Genomic DNA, 14,032 nt, shown 5'->3' on the forward strand with positions numbered 1-14,032 from the left:
TGGGTCTCAGCCCGCAGCACGGGGACACGGCTGTCCTCATAGGCTTGGGACTTCGGGGACAGGGCGTCCTCATCGGTCGAAGCTGCAGTCCCGTCTGTACAACACCCGGGAAGATGATACGGGAGAGGCGCGGCGGCCGACAAACCGTAGGTACCGGCGACGCTAACGTCCAGCGGCTGCCGCCTCGAGGTTGTGGCTCCACGTGGGTCCTCAGTGGCCCCAGACCTTGGTTCACCATAACGATGCGAATGGACGGACGACAGGGGCCCGAGCGAGTGGTGGAGTCTGATTTGCTTGGGTACCAGGTCTTGTATGAAGGGGAAGAGCCGGAACTTTCTCCAGGAGGGAGCAGCCCACCTGCCGGGAGAGGGGGGTGGAACCACAGAAAGGATCCGGGTCGGCGCCGCGTGGGGAGACAGGTTAAAGGGAACCCACTCTCCTGTCTCGACCGTGTCCCGCCTCTCCCTGCCCATACCATGCTCCTCGAGGTTGAGAGGACCCCGTCGCAGGACTGTCTTCATAAACGTTGCCACTGGAACCATGACCCTGTGGCGTGTGGTGCCGTGGGCCCTGCTGGAGGGGGAAGGGGCAGCCCTGGGACCTTGAGGATCTGCAGGGACCTTTCTGCCCTTGGGTCTCCCTCCCACGTCGCACACCTTTGCCCCTTTCGTTCCGTGGGTGAAGGATGTGAGGGCTTGAAGGCCTTGTCTGGGGCCGCGGGTCCGGGCCGGTGGGAGTGTACCGGTTTCTGTGACGTGCCGCGGCCACTCCGGGAGGGGGAGTCCGTAGGAGCAGGTTTGCGGGGCCTGCGCTCATTCTGGATCGCCCGTAGCTACAGACCACAGGCCGTGACCTGGTCTGCCACCAGCCCAGTGACGTCGGACGGTGTCGAAGGGGACGGACGCGTTAGTGGGGGAGGGGGTGATCGGGTGTAGGATGAAAAGCGGGAGAGAAACGGTAAAGACGGGAATGCTGCTGGGCCGGGCGTGTGCGCGGGGTGGTGGGTCGTGGTCCAGCCCGGTGCTGGCTGTTGTCACCAGCTGTCAGAGGGTGACAGCGCCCCAGGGTAGGACGGCGAAGGGAAGCTTGTCTGCAGGTAGTGGCCTTCGGGGAGGTGGTCCGTGGGGTTCAGGTCTCCTGCCATAGGGCGTTCTCCAAGGACAGGCAGAGGAGCCACAGCCTGCAGAGGCGTGGGCTGAGGGTCAGGCCCCCTCTCGGGCCCCGCCGTCTCCCGAGCCCCTCGCTTCTCCGTGATGGCCAGCCTGACCGAGCAGCTCTGTGGTTCTGAACAGCAGGACGTGCCAAAAGCAAGTGAGGGCAGGGGGTGGCGCATGTGCTGCTCTGGGTGGGGGTGCTGGCCGTGAGGGGGAGGGAACCAGATACCGGGCAGGGCTGCCGAGGGGCAAGAGTGTGTTTCCGGCACCTTCCGAGCCTTCCTCACACCCTGAAACGTGCTATCATAGGCCAATACACAAAGCTGCGCCCAGGCGGGGGTCCCTCTGCATCAGCCACTTCCGTGAAACCAGCAGGTGTTTCCGACCCGCGGCCATCCCTCAGGCCGTAGGCGGCGGGCACCGCAGCAGCTTTCAGAGGAAGGGGGGCTGGGCTGTCACCGAATGTGGTCCCTGCCTCTCATTCCTCCTGTCTCTTTTCACGGCCCCCGTCGGGAAAGGGCTGTCCGGCTGTGGCCGTGGTCAGGAGCCCCTCTGGAGGGGGTGACCGCACGTCCTTGATCTAAGGCACAGCCCGGAGCGGCTTCAGTTCGAGCTGTGATAACCATCCCGGCCCGTTCGGGGACAGGGGTGGGCGGCCCAGAACGGATGGGCCAGGCTCAGCGGGGGGCGGGCCTTGCTCTCTGCCCTCTACCCTCCTCTGCTCCTCCGTCCGCCTCCCAGCAGCAGCACGGCCCGTCCCTTCCCTGTCGCAGACTCCCGAGCCCTTTCCCCGTGGTCAGGAGGTGTCTGCGTACGTCAGAAGGCAGCCTCTCGTTCTCGGGACGCTAGAACAAGAGTCTCTAATAACTTGACGTTGCTGGGCTCAGACGCTGTTCTGGGCGCTGTTCCTGACTTACAGTTAATTAACCTTCCTCTTGTAAAGAAAGCAGAAGCTTGAGACCTCATTTCCTGTCTCACACGCGTTGTTTCTGATATCCGTTATTTTTTAAATGTGTTTTCAATGATATTAAGAAATAATTATGCAGAATATCAGAGGCTGATGAAGGGGACAAGGCTCCGTTAGGACTTCCTTGAAAATATGTATAATAAGGATCTTTCCTGCAGTGTATCGTAAGGAAATACTGTTCTCATGGCACATCTTTAAAGCAAAGGACGGTGTATAATAGGAACGTCACATATAATTTCAAGGCTCTGATTTTGTGTTCGTGGTGAAACATTCTCTCAGAAGAGGACAAAAGAAAGTCAGTACTTTGGAAAAAGAAAAATAAAAACCTTCATAACTGAAAACTGTGGTAGATCCCAGTCAGTGGCTGAGTCGCTGTACAGTTAAAATTCCAATTTCAGAATCTCAATCATTTTTAACTTTCTTGTGAATATGAACAGGATGACCAGCTCTGGCAAAACACCAGGAAGAAAACCGTAACTGTCCGAGGAAATTAAAAATCATTGCCGGGCTGGTAATGTATTTTTCCTGAGACACTAAACCAATCACTGTATAGATTATTGAATTAATAGCAAAGCCGGTCGGCGTAGGAGGGCAGAGCACTGTCTGCTTCTCACACGGAGCGCATCTCGGGAGCCGAACTTAAAACAGCGTTTGGCCGGTGCCTGGGGCGCCCGCGCGGCTGTCTCACGCCCTCCTGTAGGAGGCTCAGATCGGGGATGTGAGATCGGCGGGCGCCGTCCCTGGCCGTGTCCGTCTTGGGTCCTGTTCGGTGGGTGCTCGGGGTCTGGGACCGCCGCGGCCGCAGGACACCGCAGAATATCACAATAGACGTGGGCATGTGGCGCGTTTTCCACTGGCTCACGAGTAGCGAATCGTTTAGACTTTTCCCGTTGGGTTTCCTCCGGGCGGGGGGGCGGCCGGGGCAGGAGCAGTAGGAACCGAGGTGTCCGTGTCGAGGGTTGGGGGAGCCCCTGCTGAAACAGGTGCGAGCGCGTTCGCCTGCGCGGTTTGCCAGGAAGGAGGGAGCAGATCGGCATTGCCCGGACGCGCGGTCAGAGCAAGGCTCCCGGGCACGTGCTTTCTGCGCCGGGTGCAGGAGGCGGCAGCCCACAGTGGCCTGCCTTCCGCCTGGCATCGGCCCTGCCTTCCCAGTGCTGATCCTCACCGCCTGGCGTTTATTACAAGTCGGGAGGACTTGGGGCGGGGGCTGCTGGGGCTGTTTCGTGACAGAGGAAACGTCATTTTTGCAGCCGCTTTACAAAGTGTGCTATGAATATCGCCACGACCCTCGGCCGCGGCTGGCCGGCGTGGCCCCCGCAGTCTGTCCCAGCGAGGCCGGGACACCGGCTAGGGCCCCGTACGGGAGCTGCTCTTCAGCCGTTCAATCTCCAGGACCCACGAGGGTGATCCGTAAGAAGGGTCCCTTGACCTCGAAGCTGTTGTGTGATCAGATGCCCGGGCTCTCCAGGCACAAGGCCAGAGGGTCGGTCTGGTCCTAGGCGCATGTCCTGCTTACCTTTCTTCTGCCCCCTCGTTGGGCTCTACTGTCCTGTGACGCTGGACTGGACATTAGGCAGCACCGACAGGGCCCAGACACCGGGTACTCACGGGCCTCAGCTGCTGTAACTCTTACGACAACGACCCCAAGAGGTAGATGCCGTTATCTTCCTGTTCACAGATAAGGAAACGGGCCACACAGCTGGCAAGTGGCGGGGCCGACTTTGGATCTCCCAAGCCCAGCTCCAGAGTCGGTCCTCCTGAGCACCGCACACCCGGCCTCTGCGGGGCGGCACGCTGTTCCCCTCCTCGGCCCCTCTCCAGGACGCCTTCCAGGACGGTCCTTGTCACCGTCCCCGGCCACTCTGTGACATGGGATTTGGCCCAGGTGCTACTCGTGAGTGATTAGGAAAGAACAAAAGAGAGTGGGCTGTGCCCGGGTCGGCACCACCCTTCCCCATCGACCTCTTCTCCCTCCGGGGACCAGACACGGCCTCCAGCCTCCGACCTGACCTGCGCTCTGGGTGTGAAGGTGATGGCCTGGCAGGGATCAGCAGAATGTCTGCCCTGCCCGAGGCCCCGCCTCCACCCCCTGCCCCAGACCTGCACTCACCCTCCTGTCTCCTGACCCCTCCCTGCCTTAGGGTCTCGCATAAACATATCCAAGGTCACTTTGGAATAAAAGCACCGTCTTACAGGGGCCGCCGTGGAGGACAGAGGAGGGCATTTTTGTTCAAGCTTTTACTTCCAGATGCGCCGTGAGGCTCTCGCCTCTCCCGGGGGTCAGACCTTCCCGCCAGAAGCCTGTTGTCTCCTCCATCATCCAGAGCACGCGTCACGGCGCCTGGCCAGCTGGGGGGCAGTGGGGCCGCTGGGATGGGAAATCCTGGACACGGAATGTGGGTCCCAGCTCTGCTCACTCACAGCGGGAAGTTTCAGGCCGAGGAGCCTTGTGAAGGAAGCCCCCACTCTGCAGGGAGGGCGGCAGGCAGAGCACAGCCGCCGAGCAGGCCCTCCAGCAGCCCACGCGTCCTGAGCGTGCACCGCGCTCCCCTTGGCACCCCACTCCCGCCGGCAGCGCCCCGGGCCCAGGCTCACTTTCAGGCTGTGGTAAATGCACACAGTTTTCTAGTAGACGCGGCCACGGCAAAGCCCCACTTGGGGTCGGTGGTTCCTCTTTCGAGACTCGGGACGCAATGTGGCATTGGGTCTGGAGACCTGCCTTCCGGAACCTGCTCCAAGGAAGCTGCGCGGACATTCAGTCAAGGCGCCAAGCAGTCACGGTGGCGCCACGTCAGCACATCCACGAGTCCGTGGTCACGCTTGGTTCTATTGGAGCTGAAGACGTTGCTCGTCACGGGACGTTTAAGCATTTGTCGCGTGTGTCATATGCTCTTGTGAATGGAGTACAGGTCAGGTGTTCATACATGTGGAGCATTTCAAACTGAATTAAAAGGGGATTCCTGCCTTGTAGTTCTGTAAGAAGGGGCACTCACATTCAAAAGGGGCTGATGCTCTCGCTTCACTGTCGAGGGAAGGGGGCCCAGAGGCAGAGTCCAGCTCCCCCTGGTAGCATGTGGACCCTAGAAGTAGCAGGTGGGAGCCAGGCATTCTCCTGGGCGACAGTATTTTTCTGTAGATTTTTCTCCCACTGCCTCTTCTTTCTCTGCTGGGGCAGCAGAGGCCCCAGTGTGGCAGGGCCTGAGCCATGAGCTCCTGCAGCCCTCGTAAGCCACGCCGGCCTCAGCCGGGACTCCAGGTCTTGGTGCTCTTCTCCACAGAACGCAAGAACGCACGCCCTCCAGCTCCGCGCTCACCTAACTTTGCCTGTGTTTGATGATCACTCGATGATCTCCGATGAGGACCCTCTCGTACTTTAAATACCTCCTTCACATGGCACGGTCACGTGGCGGGGCGGAAGGGTTGAGCTTTCTCTGCTGCCAAAACAAGGCAGGCTCCTTTCCAGGAGGGCCTGTCCCTTTGGACCAGCACGAGGAGCAACCCCAGGGCCAGGCCATTGCACCCAAACAGAGGCTCCATGTTGCTGCTGCCTTCTGCCACCCGAGCCTGATGAAACCCGCCTCCTAGTGGGGTCTGCAGCCTTTCCCCCACTTGTCTGACTCCGTTGAGGCCCACGCAAGAGCCACCTCCCGCGTAGATAAGCTGGAATTCAGGCTGACAGCGTCGTCTGGCTCGAGGAAGTGTTGAATGAGTGGTCGTCCCGGTGCGGACGGCCACGACCGTGGCTGAGTGCCGGTCCTGGCTGAGGTCGTGTGGAGAGAGCTTGGTGGTAAACACCCCGTGTCCAGGGGGCGGGCAGACCCGGGCTTTGTCCTGTGGGTGACTAAGTCTACGAACGTTTCAGACGTGAGGCTGCGGGAGGACTGAGTGGTGTGTAAAGTACTTGCAACCACATCTGGCACACAACCTTACTACATGAGTATTTGTTGGACACGGGAGGACGTTCTGACGTCTGACCGGGGTGCGGGAGGGTCCCGTGACAGCAAGTCCCCGGCATGTAGCAGCATCAGAACTGGGGGTGAGGAGGGAGGGGCGTGGGACTCGACCCAGCACACACCGAGTCAGGCCCGCACACTCGTGTGCACGCCCGGGAAGCAGGGGCACCTGCTGTTCAGGTGAGGCCGAGGGTGCAGCACCCCTGCCGGGCCGGTCTGACCCAGAAATCCCGCCCACTGAGTTTCAGGGAAGAATTCGGCCGCCTTGGAGCCCCTCGCTCGGGAGGGCTCTTCCTACAGACATGGAGGTGGGCGTTGGGGACCCGTGGGGGCAGAGCCGGGCATAACCTCGCCCAAGCTTCCGGCAGCCCCCGAAACACAGTGCCGCCCCCGGACGGCTTTACACCACAGAACTGTGTGATCTCCGCTCCATAGGCTGGATGTCTGGAATCAAGGTGTCCCGGGGCCCTTCTCCCTCCGAGACTCCACACAGAATCCCGCCCGTTCTCTCCCGGCTCCTGCTGGCCGGCAGCCCTCGGCGTCCCTTGCCGTGTCGACACGTCGCCCCGCCTCAGCCTTTCCCTTCGCAGGACATCATCTCCATCTGTGTCGGGGGCTCTTTTCCTGTCCTCCCAAGGACCCCAGTCAGATGGGCCTGGAGCCCACCCTCCTCCAGGATGACCTCGTGTAAAGGACACCTGCAGTGACCTTGTTTCCAAACAAGGTCACACTCCCAGGTACCAGGGATCAGGACGCAGCATCTCCCTTCAACCCACCACACAGCTTGAAGGGGAACCTATGATTCTCCTGTATCCCCTGCGGAGAGCCGGGAAGCGTGTGTCACGTGCACGGAGGACGCCAACAGTTCCAAAGTACAATGCTTGTTTGATGGGACACAGCCTATTTGTCAAACTGGTCATTCTGTATTTTTAAAGATTTTTCTATTTGAGAGGGAGAGAGAGAAGGAGCAGGGGAGGGGTGGAGGGAGAGGAAGTGAGACTTTTTTTTTTTTTTTTAAGATTTTACTTATTCATTTGAGAGAGAGAGCGTGAGAGCTGAGAAGGTCAGAGGGAGAAGCAGACTCCCTATGGAGCTGGGAGCCCGAGCGGGACTCGATCCCGGGACTCCAAGATCGTGACCCGAGCCGAAGACAGTTGCCCAACCAATGGAGCCACCCAGATGCCCAGGGAGTGAGACTCTTCCAGCAGACTCCCCGCTGAGCACGGAGCCTCGTGGGGGTAGAAGCAGGGGGCTCGATCCCAGGACCTGAGATCATGACCTGAGCCAGAACGCTTAACTACGCACCACCCAGGAACCTAAAGTTGGTCATTCTTAACCAGAATGTGCACCAAACCCACCCCTGGAGCTTTCGCAGAAAAGACACCTGTGCCTGCCCCACCCCCACCCCCGCCCGACCCCAGCCTTGACCCCAGGAAACACAGACTGTTCTGCCCCGAATGGAGCCTGGGTCTGCACTGAAGATGGCGCACCGCTCCCACGAGCTTTCCTGTGGACAGCCCTGGTGATGCCAGGCCCCCGCCGAGGGGCCACGCGGGGTCCCCTCTCCTGCCACAGCTGCCAGCTGCTCGGGGATGCGGGAGAAGTCCTCTCCTTTGCTGGACCGGCCTGTCTCACCTGGAGCCCAGAGAGAGTGTGTCCTTCCGGATAAACCCTAACGCTGATTGTCGTGAGTCAGTGACATTCACACAGCGGAGTCGGCTTCCTTAACGAGGCGGTGACAAGACGTGAGGGACGTCGGCCCAGATCCCACTGCGAGCCTCGGCGTGTGGATCGAGCCTTCTGCCCTCTGATGGGGGATGGTCGGGACTTCTTGATGGCTCCAAATGTATTTTTCTTGTTTGATTCTATAATGGTCCCTGCACAGGACAGGCCAGGAGAAGGCAACGTCCAGAGTCCGGTTTCGCAAGTGACTCGTACGTGCTCGGAGGGGCAAGCTCCTGTCCTGCTGCAGGACGAGGGCTCCCGCAGTTAATCCAGCTGGAGGGATCCTTGTGTTTTTTCCCTCTGCAGAACTCTGTCCCGAAGCTGCTTTCGGTTCATGGGGTGTAAGCCAACTGCCTCATTAGGCTGGAGATCCTGAAGAAAAGGTTTGCAGAATAGGGACGTTCGTAATTAACCAAAAATGCCCGCATGTCGTCCGCCTGGTCCTTCTCCCCTTAGTTCCTGTACCTCATTATCTCTTTACTGAGAAACTAACCCAGAAAACGAAAACTGCCAAAGAACAGTATGTTAAGGGGCATTCGGGGAAAGTAGGCTGTGGGCCCTGGTCCCGTGGGGCCCCGCCCCGTGTCGTCCGTTGTCTCACCACGGGAGGGAATGGGAAGGAGCTAACGCTGGCCGACAACACAGCCCGGCGCCTGTCCCCCTGCACTGTGGGGTCTCTGAGCTCCCTCCCCCCAGCACAGGCTGAAGGCTGAAGTGATCCTTTTTTTGGCATCCAGATTCTCTGCACAGTGCCTCGAGCTCCGTGGCAGGGCGCTGGCCCTGCTGATGGCGGGGACAGAAGCAGATGACTCTCTCTCCCCCCAGAGTCAGGCCAGGCCTTCCCCTCGTATTCATTCTGTCTCCTGAGGGCGAGTCTGACGCAGGATGCCCACAAGGAGGGAGGCAGGGAGGGGAAGCGGCTTCCTCGCGGGCCTGGCCCCCACCCCGTGCTCCCGCACCGGGGCCTGACATGGGCGTGGTGCCAGCCCTCCCCTTCTAGGGGATTTTTTGTTTTCATCAAAACCTTCTTTATTTACAAAGGCTGGAGACTCCTGAGCCCGCCGGGAGTCCCCGTGGGCAGAAACTGCTGATCTCGGGCAGACGCTGCGCCCTGCCGGAGCCCCTTCAGATCCACTCCTTCTCTGGGCTTCCCCTCGAGGTGATCGGCCCCTCCCCACAGCCCTGCAGCAGCAGAGCGATTGGGCAGAATCACCCACAAACCGCATTGCTCACGCTGCCTGCTTTCTCCAGCAGACCGTCTGCGGGGTCTGCTACTCGCGGGGTCCGGTGGTCCCTGTGCCCGGGGTTGGTGCTCCCTGTGCCCACGGTCCAGTGGTCCCTGTGCCCACCCTTCTGAACCAGCTCATCCCAGACTCGCACCTGAAAGTCACTTTGCCAGCTGCCGGAGAAACTGGAAGCTTCCAGACTCCGGAGAGGTGGCCTTCTTCCTTTCTGTTGTTGTTCCCAACCTCAGGAGACCTTCGGGCTCCCGTGGGCTCTGGAGAACTCCGGAGCCCTTTCAGGGGCTGCCCCGAGATGGCAGGACACGAGAGGTGGGGCTGTTTGGGGCGGCGGCCGTGCCTTCAGGGGACAGAGGCTAGAACCGAGGACTCAGGCCCATCAGCTATTGTCCACTGAGTCCCGCTTTCCAGCCTGGGGTGCATTCAGGGGATGGGAGTGCTGGGTGTTGGGTGAGACTCAGCCCCCCAGTGAGCAGCCCAGTAGCAAGCCTGCCTTCCTTGAGTGGGGTCCCCACCGGTGGCTGCTGGCGGCCTGGAGGGGCACCTGCAAGGCAGGGAGGAGCTGTTTGCAGGGAGGACGGTGCAGACGTGGGGGCTCCTTCCCCGAGAGACCGGGCCGGCGAGCCCAGGCTGGAGGAAGAGCTGCCAAGGCTTTGCGGCCTGCCCACTTGCAGGCCTGGGCTTGGCACTAAACATCTCTAAGGCTGGTGGCAGCAGGGTCCCCAGGACATGGCCATGAGCCCCACCGTCCACTCTGTCCATCTGACGCCCACTGTGGAGGCGGTACCGCTCCATCATCGTCCCCGCGTGGTCTCTCCTGCGGCCAGCTGGCCTGGCCTGTGTCCTTGCCTGTGTCCCCACGTACCGTGTTGTCCCTTAGGTCACGTGCACTTAGTTCACTTTCTCACCATGATTTCGGGGCCCTGCACTGCCTGTCACCGTGGGCACACGGAGTCAGGGTCTGGGACACACCCGAGAGCGACCGGTTCAGTGTGAGTCATGTTACGTGATCCTGTAATTGTGTTGACTGTGACTTGAAGATTTTATTTATTTATTTGACAGACAGAGATCACAAGTAGGCAGAGAGGCAGGCAGAGAGAGGAGGAAGCAGGCTCCCTGCTGAGCAGAAAGCCCGATGCGGGACTCGATCCCAGGACCCCGAGATCATGACCTGAGCCGAAGGCAGCAGCTTAACCCACTGAGCCACCCAGGCGCCCTTGACTGTGACTTTAAAAGCAGATCTGGAGAGAAGTCCATGACAATGTCTACAGACCGTGCAAAGTCCCTGCACCTAGGAGCAGGGGTTTGGGGCCCCCAGACTCGGTACACCTGGGGAGGCGAGAGTGCCCTGGAACCATTCTTTCTGGAGTAGACAACAGATCCCACAAAGCTCAGCTGCAGCGAAGACTCATAGCGAAGACTCATGGTCCCGTGTACTTCCGCCCCATTTCTGCCACAGCCGGGGAAGGCTGTCCACAATCGGGGGGGTGCGCTGACCTTTAAGCTCATTCCCCTTCTGCACAGCTGTTCCCGAGGGAGTGCGTGTGTGGACGTGGGTCCCTGGAGTCCCCGGCGAGCCGACACGGGGTTTTCTGGCTCCAGGACATCATCCCTTCTCCCTGGACAGCCCGCGGGGCCCTGCCGCTGTGTGGATTGACTTCCTGTGGTTCCGCTTCCTTAAAGCATCTTAAAATAATAACTCGTGGTGGTGCAGTGATCATTCGATTAAGAAAGCACATGTTGGGCTCACAGGGTTCAAATTTGGGCAAAATAGAAACAACGTTTTACAGCTCACAAGCTTCTATTCAGGGGGACCTCAATTCATTGGGCTTCGCCATGCTGGGGCTTGTGGTCAGCCGCGGGACTTCTTGAGCCCCGCGGAGGGAAGGCGTGTCCAGGCGCCGGGAAGACCGCTCACACACTGCGGAAGGTCCGTGTCCCTGGGGGGATGCATGATGGGCTGGCCACCCCGGACGGGCCCACCCCGCCCTGGTTCACACCCCACGTGTTGTCTGTCTACATGACTCTGCTCTCTTTTCCCCTAGAGGAGATTCTGAAGACGCACATCGCGCACTGGTGGTCTCCAGATGGCACGAGGCTCGCCTACGCCACCATCAACGACTCCCGCGTGCCCGTCATGGAGCTCCCAACCTACACCGGCTCCGTGTACCCCACAGTGAAGTCCTACCACTACCCCAAGGTAGGCCAGCCGAAAAGTACAGCGGGCGCCTGGCCCGTCCGTCCACAGTGCCGATGTGGGGCTGTCTGGGCACACATCTTACGAGCAGGCACCCTGTCCTCCGTCAGACCTCCAGCTGGGTGGGCTGCAGAGATTCGGCATCAGGTCCTGCCTTCGTGCTGGGACGCTGTGACCCACTAACAGCAAGGTTCAGACAGATGTTGTACTCCCCACACACACCCCCACCGCACCCTCGCTCTTCAGCTGGTTCTCTGGGCCAATGACTCGGCCTGGGAAGCAGAGATTCCAGGTCCTAACAGGACCAAGCACAAAACAGCCCAGCCCAGACCAGGGGACCAGGGCAGACAGTGATCCTTCTGACCTCCTGGAAGCCAAATTCTAACTAGAGATTTGCGGGCAGGGGCCCCCGGAGCAGGCTTTGGGAGCTGCTGCTGCCAGGGAATCCCAGGTAGAGGTGATGTGTTTATTTTTGGTTCCAATGAAGCTTAGACCAATGACTCACGGTGGTGAATTTATTCTAAACTCACCTGCCAACAGATTCAACTCTGCAAAGACGGGAATTTAATGCATTTTGCGTCCGTCGACAGCACTGCTCGTAAGATGTGTGCCCGCTTGCCCCCTGGCTTCACTAGACCACACCAGGCCCGGGGCCAGGTGGATGCGAGCCATTCACTGCCTCTGCCCACCTGGTGCCAGGCGCTCATGTCCCGCCTCAGGCTGCCTCGGAAGGAGCCCTCGAGCCTCCCCCAGCGAGCCCCGGCTCCTGAGCCGCCGGAAGGCTCCGAGAGCTGGTGCGGCCGGCAGACAGGACGCGCCAGCCCCCGTCTGCAGCAGGACAAGGGAGGCTGAGAGGCGCACGGGCCCCGGCCAGGAAAGGAAACACGAGCTCCGTAACAGTGGGCATCTGCTTCTCACAGTCCTGGAGACTCAGAGTCCGAGGTCAGGGTGCCAGTAGGTGGGGTTCTGGCGAGGACTCTTTCTGGCCTGCAGACCCTGCCTGCTCTCTGTGTTCTCACACAGCTGAGAGCGAGGGAGCTTCAGTGCCTCTGTCTCCACATGCGGCCACGGACCCCATCCTGGGGCTCCACCCTCGCGATCTCACCGACCCTGATCGCCTCCCCAAGGCCTCGCCTCCAGACACCATCACACGGGGGGTCAGGGCTGCGACAAAGGAGTTTTGAATTTGGGGGACGCGGTCACTCAGTCCACAGCACCTGCTAACACTGAGCCTTTTTTCCGGCCGTTTGAGTGGTGTGGCCAGTACCCAGGGACGTCCCAGGCTGGAGGAGCGGGCCTCCTCTGCCGGCACGGCCGTTGTCTGCCATGGTCCCGTGCTGGGAGGATCTACGATGTCAACACACCGCACGGGTTTGCCTGTGGACAGATTCTGTCACTCGTCTCAGCCAGGCGAGGAATGCCGCCTCTCCCCCTTCCCACGGGCGCTGGGGCACGTGGGGGGAGAAGTGACGCAGAGTGGGACGCACCCGGCTGCCTCTCCGGGGACTTCCGTGCCCCACCTCGCCCCGCTGGGCCACAGCCGACATCCGTCAGCTCCACCATGTGCCTCTCCCGTCAGCACAGCACCTCTTGGTGTGGCCTCCGGGGATTTCTCTCCTCCTCGGCAGGCCCTTTCCCCTCCCACGATGAGAATCAGGAGGCACTAGGAGGCATGCGGAGGGGGAGGGTCCCTGGGGCCGTTACATCGCTGGCCCCGTTATCTCTTGCCCTTTTAAGGGTCCGTGCGCGAGCGATCTGCTCTCAGCCCGGTCACTCCGGTGTGTGGAGCCCCAGAGTCCTCCCTGGGCATTTCCCAGGGAGGATTTCGCAGCAAGAAGACGCCACCCCCAGGAGAACTTACTCACATCTCCTCCCCTTTTCTTCCCAGGCCGGATGCGAAAACCCCAGCATTTCCCTCCACGTCATCGGCTTGAACGGGCCGACGCACGATCTGGAGATGATGCCGCCCGACGACCCGCGGATGAGGTCTGCTTCCTTTCCTCTGATACGTTACCTGAAAACGAGATGAATGTGCATTTCCGGGGTCTCTCCTGACTTAGTTACCACTAATTTAAACGTCCAAGGGGAAGGTAACCCTTTCTAACCCTTTCGTGACTACTTCATGGTCCAGTTCGCTACAAAGGAGCCTCCTTCCAACCAGCCCTGCTATTTCTAACCCCAGGAGGCAGCGGAACAGATGGGCACAGGTGACCGTCCTGTCACCGCTGACGTCTGGTTTGGGTAGATTTTTTTAAATCACAACAGTGGAGTAGGATCTTATCTAAGTCAAGTGGTCTCGGAAACCCGTTTCATCCTGGTCCCGAGTCTGAACTGCCTGGCGACCAAGGACACTTCCCGAGCCTGCGTGTGTCGTCATTCGAGCTCTCTGTGGGGGGAGGGGCATTGAGGAGACACTGAAAACACAGGAGCCCACTGTGTGGGCACCAGGACCCCCTCCGTGAGATCTCTGTAAGTCTAAGACAGGCCCAGGGACGCCAACAGTGAGGCATTCCGAGACCCAGCAGACCCCGCCCGGGTTTGGGCATAACTCCAGCTAAGCCTTTAGTGTTCAGTTCCAGAACTCCACACTGTGAGAGCTTCTGGAAGCTTCTAGAAGGGCAGGAGCCATGGCCCCATCCACTCTGGGCCCTGCCCGGGGCCGGGAGCTTGGGCCCATGGCACGGCTGGGCCTCTGGGAACGGTGTGGTTCTCTCCCCCCATGACTTCCTGAGTGGAACCCGCCTGCCTGCATCTCGCAAGCCCGGGCCTTGAGGTTCTTGCAACCCTCCCTGCTC

General features: G+C 60.2%; 1 protein-coding gene across 4 annotated transcripts in view; it reads left to right on the top strand.

Annotated features, from left to right (window-relative positions):
• Positions 1-14,032, top strand: part of DPP6 (dipeptidyl peptidase like 6) — an 848,700-nt gene that overhangs the window by 751,101 nt on the left and 83,567 nt on the right. For all 4 annotated transcript variants that reach the window (XM_059172341.1, XM_059172343.1, XM_059172340.1 and 1 more), the window contains exons 9-10: positions 11,086-11,240; positions 13,126-13,223. In XM_059172341.1, coding sequence (XP_059028324.1) covers positions 11,086-11,240; positions 13,126-13,223 — 253 coding nt within the window. The remainder of the gene's footprint in view (positions 1-11,085; positions 11,241-13,125; positions 13,224-14,032) is intronic.

The sequence above is a fragment of the Mustela lutreola genome, chromosome 4, assembly GCF_030435805.1.
Source record: "Mustela lutreola isolate mMusLut2 chromosome 4, mMusLut2.pri, whole genome shotgun sequence".
NCBI classification, from domain to species: domain Eukaryota; kingdom Metazoa; phylum Chordata; class Mammalia; order Carnivora; family Mustelidae; genus Mustela; species Mustela lutreola.